Source organism: Bos mutus, chromosome 28 (genome assembly GCF_027580195.1).
Source record: "Bos mutus isolate GX-2022 chromosome 28, NWIPB_WYAK_1.1, whole genome shotgun sequence".
Taxonomy (NCBI): domain Eukaryota; kingdom Metazoa; phylum Chordata; class Mammalia; order Artiodactyla; family Bovidae; genus Bos; species Bos mutus.
This window is the reverse complement of record NC_091644.1, coordinates 312,238-332,294: the sequence shown is the minus strand read 5'-3', so window position 1 is coordinate 332,294 and position 20,057 is coordinate 312,238. Positions and strand designations below refer to the sequence as shown.

At 44.2% G+C, this 20,057-nt stretch overlaps 1 protein-coding gene across 2 annotated transcripts in view; it reads right to left on the bottom strand.

Moving 5' to 3' along the window:
* SH2D4B (SH2 domain containing 4B) overlaps window positions 1–19,413 on the bottom strand; it is an 82,562-nt gene extending 63,149 nt beyond the window's left edge. For both annotated transcript variants that reach the window (XM_070364786.1, XM_005902730.2), the window contains exon 1: window positions 19,216–19,413. In XM_070364786.1, coding sequence (XP_070220887.1) covers window positions 19,216–19,413 — 198 coding nt within the window. The remainder of the gene's footprint in view (window positions 1–19,215) is intronic.
* Window positions 19,414–20,057: the final 644 nt, after the last annotated feature.

Genomic DNA, 20,057 nt, shown 5'->3' with positions numbered 1-20,057 from the left:
CTCCAGCTCCCGGCCCTTTTTCTCTCACAGGTGTTTCCTGAATAAACTCTTGTGTGATTGTCTCCCAACCTTGTCTGTGCTCCTGAGAGGAACCAGGCTAAAACAAGACACGAAGGGTGCAGTCTTTCACACTTATTTTTCAAAGAGCCTAAATGCAGATGACCTTCAGTTGAAAAGTAGAGGTGTGGGATAAAGACGCAAAGGAAAACGCAATTTTTGAAATACGTCCAGAGAAGAATCTTAGCTGTTGCTCCTGGCACATGGAAGCAAAGAGATAAGAAGCCTACTAAGTCTCTGAGTCTGGACTTAATGACTTAAACAACCCTTGGGCACCCAACCTCGATGACCAGGAGGCAGGTTTCAAAGTCTATATCTATATGGTCCAAGGAGGATGAGATCCTCTGTATTCACTTCGGATGCAGCCTAGGGGAATAATGAACAAGGAGGAGCCTCCAGAGTACAGTCAGTGTCCATTCAAGGTCATCCCTTCACTGCCAGCGCAGGGGGTCCTCACAGAGTCTGACCTGGAGGACCTCATGATGCTATAGACTAGTGACTAAGTAGGGCTAATACTCCCGCCTTTTCCACAGTGGACATTCTGACCCTGCTCCCCCCACTGTGTATCATGTCTCAAGGGTGTGAGGATGACATGTCTTTTGAGCCACATCAGGACCTTAGAGGGCCTAATGCCGTACACATGTAGACTGTGGACTTTGGGCTGATGCAGTGACCAGGTGAGACTTGCAGGCACCCCCGTTAAGGAGGCAGTGAGTGTATCTATGCAGAGAAAAACAAATGCATGGATGACTGGAATGACAGTTTGTGACAGTGACTGCACTATGCCCAGCACGCCACCTCCTCTCCCTGAGCCCAGCAGGTGACTTTTCTCAGGTCCCCTTCAATTCCGTGGGGCCACGTGACTGAATTCTAGTCTATGAAACATCAGGGGAAGTAACCTGTGCCACTTTCGGGCTAAGGCTGTTTGCAGTCAGCGTGCCTTTTTCCACATTCTCTTTCCCACCCACCCAGCAGGAAATTGACGACTCCAAGATGGTGGAGAGAAAACAGGCCTGATCCATGAGTCAGTGTTCGAAGGCGAGCCATGCCACAGCTACCCAATCCACGTCAAGCTGTGACGTAATCAGAACTAGACCTCCATTATAACTTACTGAAATTTCAGCATGTATCTATTGCAGACGGCAGCATTAACTCCCCTGGCTGATATATAAAGGCATCGCTATCTTTTTACTATGTTAAAAGCAATGCAGTACTAGAGGAATGTAAGTTTAATTATGACTGATAGAAGCAAGGAAGCAACTACTACAGAATTGCAGACCTTCCAAATTAGCTGTGGGCAAAGGTGCATGATAACAGGTTTGTCAATCCTGGAAAAATACTTAAAAGGAAAAGACAAAACAACAGAAAATGAGTAGCTATCATAGCAAATGCTATCAGTTACCTCCTCACCATCCATCCCAGCCACCTTCCTCCCTTGCTAAAAACCCCAATTTGGGAAGTAACAGAGATCCCTGCATTTCAGGAAAGGCAAGTTTCTACTCCAGTCTCAAAGGACAAATGAAACTGGTCTAAACCCATCATGTAATATTGTTCTCATTGGCAAGTAGTCGACCTAGAAGTGACCAGTCATCCCCACTTTTGACCAAGAAGATGTGGGCAGATGTCCCAGCGAAAGGCTTTCTTGTTCTAAACAAAAGGTGAAGACTTCTTAGGAGAAATGTGTTCACTCTTTGCTCATTTACCTCCCCTCCTTCTTCCTGTCTGGAATGAAGAAGTGATGTCAGGAGCTGCTGGAGGACTTTTTCAGCCATGAGGAAGAAAGCCACATGCCAGAGATGAGTAAGCAGAAATGTGAGAGGAGATGAGGCCTTGCCGATCTGACTGAGAAGCTAAACTAATCGAGCCACTGCAGTACACCTCCAGACTTCTTATCATTTAGGGAAAATGAGGAACTCCAAGAAATAAAGTTCTTTAATTATTAAATGAAATGTGGCAATACAAATATGAAAGATTTCTTTAATCAGACAACTATTAATGGTGCATTCTGTCACTTACAGCCGAGCACATTCCTAACTGATACAGAGAACAATGAAAAATAACACAGAAGCCCTAAACCCTAAGTATACTCTTTAACACAAAAAGGGGAACAGAATTAATTTCTCCATTAAAAATCTGAGACTGTCAGATGTAAATAAAAAGTAAAATCCAGACACTGCTTTCGGAAAGGCCAAGTATTCTCCTTACTGGCTGCAAGTAATAATGAATCCGTGCTTCTCTGAAGCAAAAAAAAAAAAAAAAAATCCAATTCTGTACTGTTTAAATATAACACACACGTAAAAAAGAAAAAGGTTAAAAATAGTCAGCAATAGGCCGTGCAAAGGCAAGCAAAAAGAAAGCAGAAGTACCAATGTCAGACAAAGCAAATTCAAGGACAAACATGTCAGACAAGGCAAAGAATATTATGTGATAATAAAAGATGCAACCCACAAAGAAGCTGTAACAGTCATAAAACTTTATACAACAGACAACATAGCAGACAACTACATAAAACAAAAACTCCTAACAACTCAAAGAGAATTTGAAAATGTATATATATCCATAGTGGAGAGTTCTACAATATTTATTTCAGAAGCTGGCAAGCCAAATAGATTTTAAAAATTGATAATATAAAGTTTTTGAATAATATAGTCAATAAATTTTACTTAACAACTATAGAACTTTACCCCTTAAAGTTTAAGAATATACTTTTATTCTTCTGATCTTGCAATTTGTGAGAAAAATGTTATAGGCCATATTCTCTAATAATGACACAAAATTTAGAAATCAATGAGGGGAAATAGGCATCAAGAAAATACTCCTAGAGAATTCATGGATCTTAGGGCAAATTAAAACTGAAATTATACATTATCAAGGGGAAAAGTTGTAGCAAAAAAATATATATATGAGTACAAGTAACAGTAAGCTCGAAAGAAAAATTATAGGTTTAAAGCCTTTTCTTTTTGCTGTCCCAGTGAAGATAAAACTTCCTTCTCCACACATTCCCTCACTGTCCAATAGTGAGGACTCTGCCCTTTCACTGCCGAGGGCCCAGATTTAATCCCTGGTCTGGGAACTCAGATCCTTCAAACCACGTGGTGCAGCCAAAATAATAAAAGTTAAAATTAAAAAAAAAAAGTTTAAGAAAACATCTCTCTTGTCCAAACACATAACAATATAGAACCAAAATAACAAGAACAAATGTATAGGAATACAAGAGATACCTCCATGGACTCAATACTAAACAGATGTGAAGCAGTCTGCAGGGTGGAAGCCTCAGCTCCCACGTGGGTCCTGAAGGAAATGGTGGTCACCAGGACTGTGACTCCTACAAGGTAGAGGGGAGTCAAAGTTCTCCAGGTGAGACAGGGGCCAGAGGAGGATTCAAGTCACGTGCTGGTGATGCGCTCGGCAAGCTCAAGGGGCAGCGAGGAGGTTACAATGGCTGCAAGCAGAGGGAGCAAGAAGGGAAATCGCAAATGCAGTTGGAGAAGCATCAGCTTCAGTTCATTCAGCGACCCTCGCGGGTAAGGACTGTGGATTTTGTTCTAAGTGGGATGGGAAGTCATGACAAGTGGAAAGTGGGGAAGGCGACATAATCTCATGGATAGTTCAAAATGCTCGCTCTCCCCGTTATGTGGGAAGCAGGGAACAAGCACACCCGGTAGGACAGTGAGCGTCTGAAACAGTCCAGGGGCTAGATAATCGTTTCTTGGACTAAGATGATCCTGGTGGAAGCAGTATAAAGTGGTTAAGATTTAAGATATATTCTGGAGGAAAGAGCAATATTTGCTTAAATTTGGGATATGAGTTGTGAAAGAGAGAGAACGAGAAACCTCCAATGTTTCCACTTAAGTAACGGAATGAAAGGTGGTGTTACTGAAAGGAATAACATGAAAGAAATAGCTTGGTTTGAGATGTCTGTTAGACATCCTACAGGCAATTGAATAAAAGAGTTCAGAGGAGAGACTAGAACTAAAATATATTTTTTTATAGGCATCACTGGATAGATATTTAAAGCCGTAAGACTGGATGAGAGCAGATAAAGGGTGGGTATAGGAAGGAACTAGAAGAGGTGGAAGGACAGAAGTCCAGCACATTCCAACATATAGACAGGAGAAGGACCCCCAAGGAGATGAGGACAAAAAAGCCTGTGAGGCAGGAGGACAACAAAAAGAGCCCAGTATCACAGAAACCAAGGGGAGAAAGCATTTCGGGGATTAAAGACAGGTCAACTGTGTCAAAGGCTACTGATGGGTCAACAGGATGAAGGCCGAATTGACCGCTGGATTCAACAACATGGAGGTCACCAACGACCTTGACAAAGGTGATTTCATGAGTCTGTGAAAGGGAACACTTAGAAACCTTTAGAGGAAAATATAAAAGCATATCATTATTACTTTGGGGAAGGAAAGAATTTCTTCTATGAGACATAAAAAGAATATAAGAGACAACGTTGATGTATTTGAATACAGATTAAAGCTTAAAAATTTTCTCACACAAAAAAATACCACAAAGACAATTAAAAATCAGCAACCAACTGAGAGAAGATACTTGAGTATGCACAACTGTCAAATAACTGCACCAATTAATAAAAGCAATAGTAACAGTTAACATATACTGAAGGCTTATCTGCTATTCATGGTTCAACATATTTTACATGTATTGACTTATTAATGTCTAGAACAATCTTTCTTTACTAGAGTCCTGTGAGAAATAAGCCCTAGAAAACATAATTTGAATGGTGACTTTTTTCTCAGTTCTCTAAGAATGGTGTATAGATAGAACTAGTCTAGATGCATTGTAGAAAAGTCAACTCATTACATACTATGTATCATTTCAAGCAACTATTGTCAAATAACTTGCTCTCAAGACCCCTTTATATTCTTTAAAAATATTGAGCATCTCAAAGAATTTTTGTTTATGTGGATTATACCTATCAATATTTACCATATTCAAAATTAAAACAGAAAATTGTAATATATATTTATTGAAAATAATAACATATCAGGACTCCCTTAGTGTCCAGTGGTTAAAACTCTGTGCTTCCACTGCCGGGAGCAGGGATTCAATCCCTGGTCAGGAACTAAGATCCCACATGCTGCAGGGCATGATCAAAAAAAGATAAAATAATAGCAAATCCATTACATAATAACATATACAGCACTTTTATAAAAAATAGCTATATATTCTAAAATAACAAATATTTAATTGGGAGAGTGGCTTCATTTTCCATTTTTGCAAATCCTTTGAATGTCCAGCTTAATAGAAAGCAGCTGGACTCTGCTGTAATACATAATTTTAGTTGAAGCATATGAAAAAAAATTGACTTCACACAGATACATAATAGGAAAGAGAAGAAAAGAGAAAAATCCATGCCTTTTCAGATATTATAGATAATCTTTTATTATACCACACCAAAACTAAAGTGGTAGTTTCTTAAATGTTTGTTGTGATGTGAAACCTGAAACAATATCAGTGAATTTATTGTACTTTGTCCTATTAAAATTCATAGGTCATGTTAATCTCCTAGTTTTGGTCAATGTATCACGGTGACATAAGATGTAAACATTAGTGGAAGCTAGATGCAGCGTATAAGGGAAATTCTCTGAACAACTTTGCAACTCTTCTGTAAGTCTAAGGTTACCTCAAAATTAAAAATTAAAATTTCTAAGTAAAATAAAATTAAAATCCATTGGTTTATGTTGAACTTTGAAAGGATCTTTCACTCATGCGTGATTTAGCAACTTTTCTCAATGTTCCTTTGGAAAATACTGGTCCATGGAGTCGAGCAGATCTTCCAAATGTGGACCCATTTTATTTTACAATATCATAAAATCATGTCTGTTAACATCACTTCAAACCTCAAAGAAAAGCCTCTACGTATTGGAAATCCAATAAGCTCATTGTGGCTGATATAAGTTTTCCAAAAATTCTAATTTTTGCTTGAAAGCTGGAATTTTATCACTGCCTTAAATTTTATCAGTTGTTTTCTTTGACGTGACAGAGTCATCTTATTAATTTTCAAATATCCAAGTTTGAAAAAAGACATCGTTTGTCAGTCTTCTTTCAAATAAAAATGGCATTCCATGACAAAGGAGGCTAGTTCAGCATATAACTCAAAAAATCACATCCTGCTTTTCCTCAGGACAGCCATCATACTTCAGTATGCAGCAGAAATGGTTTATGTAGCCTTCCAGTTTGTCACACAATAAAACAATAAGGTTTACTGTTTCACCAAGGAGTGAAACCACCATCAATTTTACTGTGAGTGTATGATGATGAAAAAATACAACCATTTCACTCCTACAAGACTGGAAAGAATAAAAATGTCTGATGGAAAAGTCTGCTTGTTGGAAAGGATATGGAACAACAATAATTCTTATAAATTGCTGATGGTAGAAGGTACTGATACAATCATTTTGATGATATTCGGCAAATATTTAGTAACGTTAAAAATGCTACACATTATTACAAAGCACTTCCAAGTACACATGCGCCCAGAAAAACCTGAAATAGAAGGTTCATGGAAACACTGTCCAAAATATTAAAAATCAGAAACAACATAAATGACCAGTAAAGGGAAACAGATAAATACATTTTGGTATGTTTTTATAATGCAGTACTCCATAGCAAGAAAAATAAATAGGTTTGAACAACACAGACATATCTCTTTAAAAAATGCAGAACCAATAAATTAAATTCAGACTGCATATAGTATAATGTCATTCATATAATGATTAAGCAACATACTGCTTACAAAATATATATTAAAGTACAGAAAAGATATAAGGATGGTACATTTTGTATTTATAATAGGCTTGCATATCGGGAGAGTGATGAGGAGTGAAATTTTAGAAAGATATTAAAGTGCACTTCACACTGTGATAAAAACGCAGAAGGGAGGACTTCCCTGGTGGTCCTGTAGCTAAGACTCTGCACTCCCAGGGTAGAAGGTCGGGTCTGACTCCTGTTCAGGGAACTAAATTTATGTCACAGGCTGCAACTAAGACCCGGCACAGCCAAATAAAGAATTTGTTTTTAAACAAAGAAGGCACCATGTTAACCGTTAGTAATATGGGTCCGTAAGTACATATTACACTACTTATTATTTTTGTCTATATGTTTAAATATTTTACAGTGAGAAATTTTTAAGGCTTTCTTTTTAAAAAAAAAAAAAAGATGAGACATGAATAAACCAAGTTCTCAATCTAAGACATTAATAAAAGAAAATAAAAAGAAAAATAATTACCAAAGAAAAAAACTAATATTAGTGAATATATGACATATATATTATAAATACCACCAAACATTTGTTCTTTGAAAAAATTTAATATGATAGGAAATCACCCAGCATGCTTAAATTAAGTTAAAACATATATATAAACATATACATGTTTATATATATATATTATGTGTATATATATAATATATATATAGAATTAGGAATAAAAAAGAGAGTGTAAAACATGAACTGATTAAAAGAGAGTATCAGGGACTTCCCTCGTGGTACAGTAAACGAGAATTCGCCTGCCAACGTGGGGGACATGGGTTTGATCCCTGACCCAGAAGATTCTGCATGCCATGGAGCAATTAAGCCCCTGTACCACAGTGACTGAAACCTGCACACCCTGGAGCCTGTGCTCTGCAAAAAAAGAAACCACCACATCGAGAGCCTGCCAACCACAACAAAGAGGAGCCCTCACTCTCTGCAACTAGAGAAAGCTGGCAGCAGGAACAAAGACCCAGCACAGACAAAACCAAATAAATAAATAAAAGAGAATATCATATACTATTCTGTATTAACAAATTTGAAAATATAGATATAGGCATAAATCTTCATAATCTTAAATTAGACAGTGGTTTCTTAGATATGACACCAAACGCATAAACAGCAAAAAACATATATACGATTTGGATGTCATCAAAATTTTGGATGTCATCAAAAACAAAAACTTTTGTTTTTCAAAGGACACCATCAAGACAGTAAAAGGGCAGCTCAAGGAGTGGGAGTAAATATTTGCAGATCATATATCTGATAAAGAACTTGTGTCTGGAGTACATAAAAATTCTTACAACTCAATAATAAAAGGACAATTCAGTCAAAAAATGGGCAAAGGATCTAGACATTTCTCTAAAGAAGATATACAGATGTCCAATAGGCACAAGAAAAGATGCTCAACATCTTTACTCATCAGGAAAACACAAACCAAAACCACAATGACATAACACTTCACACCTCCCAGGATGGATTTAACCAAAAAGATAAATAATAACGAGTATTGGTGAGGGTGTGGAGAAATTGGAGCTCTTAGCCACTGCTTGTGGAACATTAAAATGGTGCAACTGTTTTGGAAAACAATCTACAATTCCCCAAGTTATTAAACATAAAGTTATCAGAAGATCTGGCAATCCCACTCATAGCTACACACCCAAGAGAAATGAAAACATACATCCACTCAGAAACTTGCACATGAGTGTTTACAGAAGCATTATTCACAATAGTCAAAAGTGAAAACCCAAATATCCTTTAAGAGATGAATGGATAAACAAAATGTGATACATTCATATAATGGAACCTTATTCAGCCATAAAAAGAATGACATACGCATATATGCTACATTGTGGATGGACCTTGAAAACATTACGCTAAGTGCAGGAAGCCAGTCACGAAAGTCCACATATTATATTATTCCATCCATATGAAAGTCCAGAATAGGGAAATCCAGAGACCTAAAGAAGACTGCATGCTAAGTCACTTCAGTCATGTCTGACTCTTTGCAGCCCTATAGACTGTAGCCCGCAAGGCTCCTCTATCCATGGGATTCTCCAGGCAAGAATATTGGAGTGGGTTGCCATGCCCTCCTCCAGGGGATCTTCCCAACCCAGGGATCGGACCTGTGTCTCTTATGTCTCCTGCATTGGCAGCCAAGTTCTTTACCACTAGCACCACCTGGGAAGCCCCTAAAGAAGATTAGTGGTTACTAAAGGCTGGAGCAGGGATAAAGGGGCCTGGAGGGTACTAGTGACTTGTATGGTTTACGAATTATGTCTCAATAAAGTTGTTCTGGACAACAACAACAAGAAAAACTCTCCTGGTAATTATTTGACAAGGTAATTTTAAAAATTAGTTAAGGTACAGAAGTCTAAACAAGAAATGGACAAACTTAACCTAACCGACAACTATAGAACAGTCCACACTATAATGGAACACTTTCTTTCGAGTGCACACAGAGCACTCACCTGGATAGACTACATTCTCAGCCATTATAAAAGAAACAACAAGTTTTAAACGTTTGAAATCATTTATGGAATGTATAGGGAACCCAACCATGGTGGCCAGATAATAAGCATATCCATGCGATAGTAAGATGAAAATAAATGCTCCCTGAGGCCCCGAATCATGTCATTTTGAAAGGACAGGCGGGAAACAGGTGTGGAAATGCACCTGAAGAATTTAAACCCCAAAGCTAAATGCAGAATCTGGTTTCAAATGAGAGAATCCTAGGAAGCTTTGCTAGTTTTTAATGTGAGAAAACCTGGAAAGCAGTGATGCTACTAGCCACTCCGAGAGATAACAGAGGGGCCGGCAGCTGCCTGCAACCTGCTACTTCAGCATGACTCCACTAAGGAGAGTTGAGACCTGGCGTCAGGTTACAGGGAGTCACGCGATAACCAGGTGGTGGCCTTTCTCAGAAACTGCCCCTGCTGACCTCCGGGTGGAAGAGGAGGCAGTGAGGTGGACAGGGAAGAAGGGAGGTGGCAGGCATGAACACCTCTCAAGCAAGAGGAGAAAATACAACCCGAGCAGCTCAGCCTGGCATGCCCAGCTGGGGTCCTGCAGCAGGCAGGAGAAGCCAGAGTTGAGCAAAACTCCATCTGTTTAATCAGTCCCTGGGCTGCAGGAAATAAACTTACAGTTACCAGGGAAGAAAGAGGGGGTGGGGTAAACTGGGAGACTGGAACTGACATACACATTCCTATATATAAAATGGATAACTAATAAGGGTCTATTGTAGAGCACAGGGAACTCTGCTCAACACTCTGTAATGCCCTGTGTGGGAGAAGAACCTTTAAAAAAAAGTGGATATATGTGTGTGCATAACTGATTCACTTTGCTGTACACCTGAAATTAACACAGCACTGTAAATCATCTACACTCCAAAAAACTTTTTTTTTAACTAGAGAAAAATATACAGCCCATGGGCTTTTGGCAGCATCCAGGAAAATGGTGAGGGGTAGGCGGGCAGGAGAATCCCATCCTTGTGGGCCAAGCTCTTCGGGTACTTGCAGAAACTCTCTCCCTCTTTATATGTCCCTCCTTAGCCTTGTAGGCGGAGAAGGCAATGGCACCCCACTCCAGGACTCCTGCCTGGAAAATTCCACGGCAGAGGAGCCTGGTAGGCTGCAGTCCATGGGGTCGCTAAGAGTCGGACACGACTGAGTAACTTCACTTTCCCTTTTCACTTTCATGCATTGGAGAAGGAAATGGCAACCCACTCCAGTATTCTTGCCTGGAGAATCCCAGGGGCGAGGAAGCCTGGTGGGCAGCCGTGCATGCGGTTGCACAGAGTCAGACACTACTAAAGCGACTTAGCAGCAGCAGCAGCAGCCTTGTAGAAGGATCCCCGTCAACATTACTACTATCAAACTTCTTTAACTTTTGCCAGTATTATTGTTTTAATTGGCAATGACATACTTTACTAGTGATGCTGAAGACCTTTCCTCATGGTCATTGTGGATTTGAAATTTCACTCTTGTGAATGGCTTGTTCATATCTTTCCTCCATTTTTCTACTATTTTTCTTTTGCTGACTGGGGAAGTTTCTTTCATCTCTGGATACAAGTCCTTTGCCTGTTACAAATGTTGCAAATATTTTCCTCTCATTTATCTCTCCTGTTTTTCTTTTTAAACTCAGTTTGGTACCTTTTATAAAGATTTTAAAAATTTAGTCATATTTATCTTTATTTTCCTTATTTTTCTTGTTGTGTCTTATTTTAAGAAAGCCTTCACTCTCCCCAATATGCTCTCATTTTTTCCTCGATTACTTCTAGAATTTTGTTTTTGTTTTTTCTGCATTGGTCTTTAGTCATCTGGTATATGTTGTTTCACCATAAGAGTAGCTGTGAGAAGGAGGAAGATGCTGTGCACTCAAGTGTGGGGACCTGGAGCCCCAACAAACCTGGACCCGGATTCTAACTCTACCTCAATTCAAACAGAGATAATAACCTATTTTGTTAATTTGACGACACACATCTTAAAAATTTCTGAAATCAGGATGTGTCTTATAAACAATGGTGTATCATGGTTTCACTTACAGCTTTCTTAGCAGTATATAAAAATAGTGTGTCTTTCAAGCTCCGGCATCTTAGATTTCATGAATCTAAGGTGGGCATGCTGATTTTCTTCAACTCCCTTTTTAGATTTCTCTGTTAGGTTCAACAGTTTTTCAGTAGATCCACTTAAAGGGTAATGAGTTTGTAGGAACATTGGGGAATCAGGGGTTTGGAAGCCCTGGATTGGGGGACTGTAACTCTTCAATTGCCCATCTTAGATTTCTTGAAACACAAAGGATCCAACCTCAGGTCCCTAAGGGGGTGAGATAAACAGGCACTTCATGGGCCCAGGATGGGTGAGACATTCCATCTAGGTGAGTTCACCTTCATTCCAGAGAAAGCAGCTACTCTGAGGCCTCATTCTTCCTGCAATCCTGGGCCTTCCTCCTTAGCCTCCAGAACCTGAGCCTCCATTCCAGGAGGAATGGAGGGCTCCTTCAGGCCCCCTTCCCTAAAACCTTCAGTGGGACAAGGCCATACCTTCAGTTGTCTGCCATATCCAGGATGCTCAGAGCTGACAGTTAAGGGCTCTGTTTAAGGCTGACCTCTGTCTGCATTCAACAAGACTGCACCCTCACCCCTGGGGACACCCACACCTGCTGGGCACCAGAAGCGATTAAGGCCATGCCCCCACATCCTCTCACAGCAGCTTCTGCCTGGCTCCTCCCACTGCCTACCTGGTGAGTCTGTAGTTTTGCAGCTTCTGCAAATGCTGGAGACAGGGAGCCGAGGGCTCTGACAGAGCTGCCTCTGTCAGAACCCTGGCACTGGGCTCAGGGAAGGCCAGGAGGACAGGGAGAGAGCCAGGGGGCTGCAGAGGCCCCCGGCCAGAGCCAGCGTGAGAACTTTGTGCACTTCAGCCTCACTGCCACCCAGAAAGCCCCTGCCTCATCCCAGATGAGGGGAAGCAGAGTGACACCCCAAAGAGTTACAGTCCCCAAATCCAGGGCTTCCATGCCCTTGATTTCCCAGCGTTCCTACATACTCACTGTCCTCTAAGTGGAGCTACTGGTAAACTGTTGGAACTAAGAGAGAAATTTAAAAAGGGAGTTGAAGAAAATCAGCATGCCAACTGCATATGACAGCAAGAACAGGGATGGGACAGGAGACAGCTTCAAACACGGATTTGCCTTGATGTTTAATAACTTCTGCGTGATGTGCTGAGAATCCAAACAATGAATGGTATGCTGCTGGGTTGGCCAAATCATTTGTACAAGGGGGCACAGAGAGGGGATAAAATATTTATCACTTTCCCCTCAGAGGAAAAAATGTGGAGAACTAGCAGTACAAAGTGGAGTTAGTGTCCAAGTAATTATTGTTGTTATGACTTGATTATAGAACCACTATTGGCATAAAAAATAAGTCTTGAGAGATAACTAAACAAAATCAACCCAAAATTCTTGATTATACCAACAAAACCATGGAGAGGGATATTAAAATAAAAAACAAGGATATTTTATCTTTATCATTCCTGATAAAGATAAAATGGGTTCAAGTATATATTTTTAAAGCTTTAAACGAATATACGCTATTTAATATACACTTTTCAGTCGACTCCCTTAAAAAAAAACACGGTAGTATCAAAGGAGGGGGAAAGAAAAGATACAAGGAAATGAACACTAGGCAGATGCGAAGGAAAAAAGCAGAGTCAGTCAACCTAAAAATCGAAGTCAAAACCCTAAAACAAGAAATGAGAAGGAAGGGCTTACCCAGCGTCCAGTGGTTAAGACTCCGCCTTCCAATGCAAGGGGTGTGGGTTTGACGTGGTCATGTATGAATGTGAGAGTTGGACTGTGAAGAAGGCTGAGCGCCGAAGATTTGATGCTTTTGAACTGTGGTGTTGGAGAAGACTCTTGAGAGTCCCTTGGACTGCAAGGAGATCCAACCAGTCCATTCTGAAGATCAGCCCTGGGATTTCTTTGGAAGGAATGATACTAAAGCTAAAACTCCAGTACTTTGGCCACCAGTTGACTCATTGGAAAAGACTCTGATGCTGGGAGGGATTGGGGGCAGGAGGAGAAGGGGACGACAGAGGATGAGATGGCTGGATGGCATCACTGACTCGATGGACGTGAGTCTCAGTGAACTCCGGGAGTTGGTGATAGACAGGGAGGCCTGGCGTGCTGCGATTCATGGGGTCGCAAAGAGTCGGACACGACTGAGCGACTGATCTCTGATCTGGTGAGCTAAGGTCCCACAAGGTATGCAGTACAGAGCAACCAACGTGGCTAGAAAAGAACACCTCTATGCAAAATTACAGCAACAACTGGTCACATCTTGCACCACATACAAAGATTAACTCAAATGGATCATAGACCCAAAATGTAAAGCCTAAAAGGAATTTTGAAAATAAAATGGTGAATTGTATGTTAAAAAAAAAAAAAAAAATGAGAAGGAAATGAGTTGTAAGTACTAGTGAAAAGGTGACAGAATTCCCACCACTTGGCGGCTCGGGTGGTAAACGATCCACGGGCAATGGAGGAGACTGGGGTTCAGTCCCTCGGTGGGGAAGGTCCCTGGGGAAGTGAATGGCTACCCTCTCCAGTATTCTTGCCTGGAGAATTACAGGAACAGAGGAGCCTGATGGGCTACCGTCCACGGGGTCACAAAGAGTCAGATACGACCGAGTGACTAACACTTTTCATATATTACAGACTATAGTTCAGCTTCTACAATATATATCACGAAACACAAGTATACTGAGACTGTTAGACTTCTACTGAAGATTTTCAACGTCTAGGGGAGAGGTCACACTGCACAGCTCACACCGTGCGCGTGCGTGCTCAGTCGCTCAGTCGCTCAGTCATGTGCGCATGCGTGCTCCGTCGCTCAGTCATGTCCTACTGTGTGTGACCCCCACAGACTATAGCCCACCAGGCTCCTCTGTCCATGGGATTTCCTAGGCAAGAATCCTGGAATGGTTTGCCATTTCCTTCTCCAGGGGATCTTCCCAACCCAGGGATCAAGCCCATGTCTCCTGCGTGGCAGGCAGATTTATCACTGAGTCACCTGGGAATCCCACAACTCACAGCCTTCTACTCAAAAGAGAAATCCTTTAATACCTGTCTCCTCAGTCAAGCCCCTCTGACACACCAAGCACACCAGGGTCTCAGCTGCTCCCCGCCCACAGCTGGCCCCAACCACAATCCTCAGGTTTTCTTCACTTGCTAGGATGGACACGGCGCAGCCCCAGCCATGCTGACACGGCACATGCAGGCTAATGGAGGAGACAGACTGTACACAAGCAAACAGACGTGAGGGAAAAAGAAGACGATAACCTCCAAGGCAGATTCACAGGGACAGAAAGCAGATCAGTGCTTGCCAGGGGCTGTGGGAGGGAAGGATGGGGAATGACCGAGTAATGGATATGGGCTTTCCTTCTGGGGTGATGTACATGACGCGGGTGGTGGTTGCACAATATTCTAAACGTCACTGAACTGCACACTTTAAAATGGTTAAAATAGTAACCTTTATGTTGTGTATGCTGCTGCTGCTGGTAAGTTGCGTCAGTCGTGTCCAACTCTGTGTGACCCCATAGACGGAAGCCCACCAAGCTTCCCCATCCCTGGGATTCTCCAGGCAAGAACACTGGAGTGGGTTGCCACTGCCTTCTCCAATGCATGAAAGTGAAAAGTGAAAGGAAAGTCGCTCAGTCGAGTCCCACTCTTAGCGACCCCATGGACTGCAGCCCACCAGGCTCCTCTATCCATGGGATTTTCCAGGCAAGAGTACTGGAGTGGGGTGCCATTGCCTTCTCTGTTATGTTGTGTATATTTTACCACACAAAAAAAGAAAAATGATACTTTCAGATGAGGTAAAGTGCTTTGAGGGAAGTCAGGCTGGATGTTATAATAAAGACAAGGGTGGGGCTCCTTAAGGGCAAAGAGTCAGTGAAGAGCTCAACATTTAACTGAGAAATGAACAGAGGGGAGAACCCAGGCTCATGAGGATTTGGGAAAAGAGCATTCCACGCAGAGGGACTCCAAAGAGGGAGAAACTGGGTTGGAGAATGGGTAGAGGCCCTCAAGAAGCATCTGTGTTCCTTTGAGTGGATGGAAGCCACTGGGGCAGGGAGGTCCCTGAGCTTAGTGTGTTGAAAGGGCACTTTGGCTACTCTGCAGAGAAAGGTCACAGGGCATGAGCCTGAGACAGGGGGACCACTGAGAAGATGGATGCATTGGGAATGTCTGCAGGCTAGTACAGGTTCCCACGCCCGGAAAGGGAACACACTGAGGCTAGGAGGGTCTAGGCCCAGCAGGTGAGGTTGCCATGGTTACTGGAAGGTTCCCAGGAAACAGAGACAAGGTGGATGTCCAGGGAGAAAGACTGTGTCCCACAAGTTTCATTAGAGCATGGACCAGGCCCACCTGGGCACCAAGTCCAGGGCAGATGTGCAGTGGGAATGGCTGAGAGCTCAGACGGGATGCTGGATCGGGTGTCTCCCTCTAGCCCCAGGTCAGGGCTGCTTGTAGGAGTGGCATAGGATGGGAGGACAGAGAGAGGTGGGCCTAACAGGTGGGAGCTGCCTCTTGACCCTTGGGGAACGGAAGCAGTAGGGGCTGGACAGCCAGACCTACAGTCTCCCATAGGCCAGACTGAGGGGCAGGCACAAGGCTGGCTGGGTGGGTGAGAATAAGGCACTTCCGTGAGGCTGCAGGTCTGGCTTGCAGTGTGGCCAATGTCAGCCACATGAAAGGAGAGAGCAGGAAGGAGAGTGGGGGAAGAGGTCTGGACCCCAGGAAGAGGATGTCCAGACAGATAAGGAGATGGTCACGGAGAAACCAAATTAACACTGACAGGGACTGCCAATCATGGCCAGAACCAGCAAGACCAGGTGGAGAGGCTTCCTGGGTCACCGCAGCAGTAGGAACACATGTGTCCTGAATCCAGTGTTCCAGGTGACACACAGCTCCAGCCCCAAGAAAACCCAGAAAGGGCCAGGAGGTTGTGAAGGCTGCAAGAACCCACATCACATGTGAGGAGCTGCAGTCACCATCATGCTTGATGGCTGTGGCTTAAATCTAGCAGAATGTAATGTAACACGCCTTCCCAGAGTCTCAACAAACAACACAATTTTCCATCAGACATCAATTTTGCCAGAAACATGAAAAACTAGCAAATATGATGGGAAATGGGAAAACAACATAGGCTAAGGGTCTGTACCTTCTACAACAGGGCAGAACACCAGAAGCGTCTCAGCAAAGCACAAAGCTAAACCAAAAAGACACACCTGCATGATCAGGGGAGTGAGATGCGCCCAGCCATGACCATCCTCTTTCAGCCCAGCTCACTTCTGGGGACCCTCCCAGGACCAGAACAACCACCGAGTTTCTGTAAACCGAATAATCCATATCACCAGTGTTCATCCCTACCCTCTGCAGGTGTAACTGGAAAGCTGAGACGTTCTCGGGGTCAGGATGCACCTTGCCCTGCCTGAGTCCTAGGGACAGCAAGGTCAGGCCTGCTAGGAGCTGAGAAGTGTCCTCAGAAGAGAGAGGGTGGGATGGAGTTCTCCAGGGACCAATGGGATTGGGGGATCAATAGGCAGGAGGAGGTTCGAGGTCATTCCAGGCTGACGGGAACTAAGCTGTGCTCAGGGATCCCAAGAGTCTGGCACGTACAACAGGGCGCAGCAGGCACTTCCTTCAGGACAGACTGGAGGGAGGGAGGCACCAGCTGGGAAGGAAGTGTCTGTGAAAGGAAGGAAAAGATCCAGCTGATAGAGCCTGTGCCCACACACCCTGCCCTGAGCCACCCCATGGCTGCTTCTTTCCCAAGCCTCACTCCTGACACTCCAGTTGGCATGCTCTCTTGGATCTGATCTGTTTACCCATGGATTCAAGAGCTGAAGCTCTGTCCAGTTCACCAAGATCAGAGCTTAGTGATGCTGGCTAAAGGTATGAATAAATGAACAAATGAATACACGCACAGATCATCCATTGAATAGAAGCACTGAGTTCAGAAGTGAATGAATAGAAAAACATCAGTCACTGGACCAAGATCAAAGTCACAGAACTCCATTCTTAGCAGCTAGGTGACTTTGGAGGATTGGGCTGTGGCTTCCTCATCTGAGACTGGGTCACAGGACTATGGGGGCAGTCAGTGAGGGCAAGCACATGGTGAATATTAAAGGTCTCAGACAGGTGGGGTGTTTGTTGCAACCCTTTATCAAGATTCCAGGATGAGAAGCAGACAATGTGCACCCAGACCCATACTAAGAAGATCTTCAGCCTCTGGGGCTGAGCCTGCCCCCAGGGCTTCCCCAAGGTCTTCCCAGACAGCTCTGGGACTGCAGAAAAGAGCTGAGATCTGAGCGGGATTCTGACCTGGAATACACACACTCTTCCTCGTCTCCATTCTTTATAAATCAGAAAATTAACTATCTGGAAAAGAGTCTTCTGCACCAGAAACCCAAATGAGCTTAATGTATAATTTATGCATGAAAATGTAGATGTCAATGTGTGACAAATCGTAGTAAAAATATTTTTGTAGTTAAAGTTTTAGGCATCTGTCTTCCTCCCAGAAGAGTCACGGTATCGATGACATGCGGCCCCAGGGCTCTGGGCGGGTGGGGCAGGAAGGTGGCCTGTCTTTTTCACCAGCAGTGATGAAGCTGCCAGTGCAGTCCCAGCCTTGGCATGAGCCACAGGCAGCCAAGTCACAGCTTTGCCTCCCTGGGGTCCTACCACGTCTTGCTCAAAATGGGGATTTCATACTCTATGACAACTCTGTGTTAGACCCAAGGGTGGAAGACAGGATGGAGAATGATCTCACTCCCGGAGCTTTGAGTCCCCTGGGAGAGCCAGGCAAGCAGAGGATCAAAGACACTGACAGTGTGCCAAGTGCTAGGGCAGGGATGGGTCCAAGCAGTCACCAAGGAGCAAGTACTTCCTGTGCCAAGAGCATCCCCAAGAGACTGCAAGAGGCAGGAGTCTGTCAGGAGGACAAAGGCAGGAGAACATTCCTCAAGAGAAGAATCATGTGTGTAAAGAGAGAGGCTAGAGCAAGATGGCCAGATGGGTGCAGGTGCGGCCTGCAGAACATGGCAGGGGCTAATGGTGAGCCTGGAGTGAAGAGAGGGAGCCAGGTCACCCAGGGGCCTGTATGTCTATCGAGAGGCAGAACCTTATCCTAGACTGAAAACTTGCAAACTGATCAAGTCTACACCTCACTCTGGCCAACAGTATAGAGGCTAAGAGGAGGGCTGTTGTGGGCAGCCAATGAGAGAGAAGACAAACGGGTTTTGTGAATGGTAAAGTGCAGCACCCAAAGTGCCCTCCCCAGCAGGGTCTCGAGTACCGCACAACTCAGCAGCCTGCCTGCTTCAGATGTGCCCTCGCTCACAGGCGCCCCAGTCCATAGCCGTGGCTGGCACATCACTGCATGGTAACTACCTGAAATGTGGGTGGAACCCTTGCTTCTCATCTGCAGTTGCTACCACCTTTGGGGCTGCTCACGCTTAATGCAGGTCCAGAGGCCCAGTGAGGCTCCAGCACAACCCAAAGCATCCTCTCACAGGACAGGGAGGAGGGGCACGGGGCACCGTGCTGGAGCCACTGAGCTGCACTCGCGAGGGAGGGAGGAACGGAGTGTGTTCGTTGCACCCTGCCCTCTGTCCGTGCCATCAGGGTCCCCAGGCAGTCCTCTGTGCAGCCTTGGAGCCCTGCATAAAAGACAGACGCCCAGGCTAATGGGATAGGATGCTCACAGAACAAGGGTTTCAAGCCCCTGACCCTCATCACATCAGTACACATTTTAAAGAATGCAGCCTGATATTATCAACTTTTCCATCTCCCAGGAGGCCAGGGCTCAGGCCTTTGGTTACTCCCAGCCACCTACCTCGCTTGACCTTGGGGGGCCTGAGGCCCTCGACCTGGGCCAGGGCCTCCCAAGCCTCACGCTCCCTCCAGCGTCTCAGCTGCTCCTCGCGCATTTTGTAGAAGAGGATGTGCTTCTGCACATCGCTGAGCTCAGCGAGGAGCTCGGGGTCGATGTACATGTCATGCAGGATCTGCTGAAGCATGGCGGCGCCTGGGATGCGCACGCCAGCAGGACACCCCAGGCCACTCCTCACCCCGGGCTCCTCACGCCACAGCCACTCCCAGAGCCCCTTCTCCGTGCAGCATTGTCACTCTGCCACAGCTCCCAGCCGACGACGAACTCATCTCCTCTGCTAGGGACAACAACAGGGATCAGGCAGCTGGAAGGAAAGAGGCAGCCAAGACATGCAATGGCAATCCGGCGCCTGGAACAGTCTAGTCCTTCTGTTGGGTCCCCAAGAGGCTGGGTCGTGGCCTCCCCTGGGCTCTCAGATGATGGAAGAGTCAAAGCCTCCAGCTCTGCGGGCAATGCCCAGGCCTGGCCCTGCCTGGCCCAGCAGGTGTCGAGTGATCTGTTAGTGGAAGGTAACGATGACAGCAGCTGTATCAATGACACTGCCCCAGCCAACCAGGAACCGATCTTTCCTCCAAAGGTAAGAGGAGGAGGAGGAGGCAGGTTTGCCAATGAATTCCATGTCTTTTGAGTCAACATCAAACAGGCCAGAGGAGCCAGCCAGGAGCTTCTCGGCTGCTGTCCTTTGCTTTAGTTGCTCCATCATTGCCAGTCTTTCTCTTTTCCAGGACGTTGGCCTACTAAGATAATGCTTCTAACACTCTGCCTTGGAGG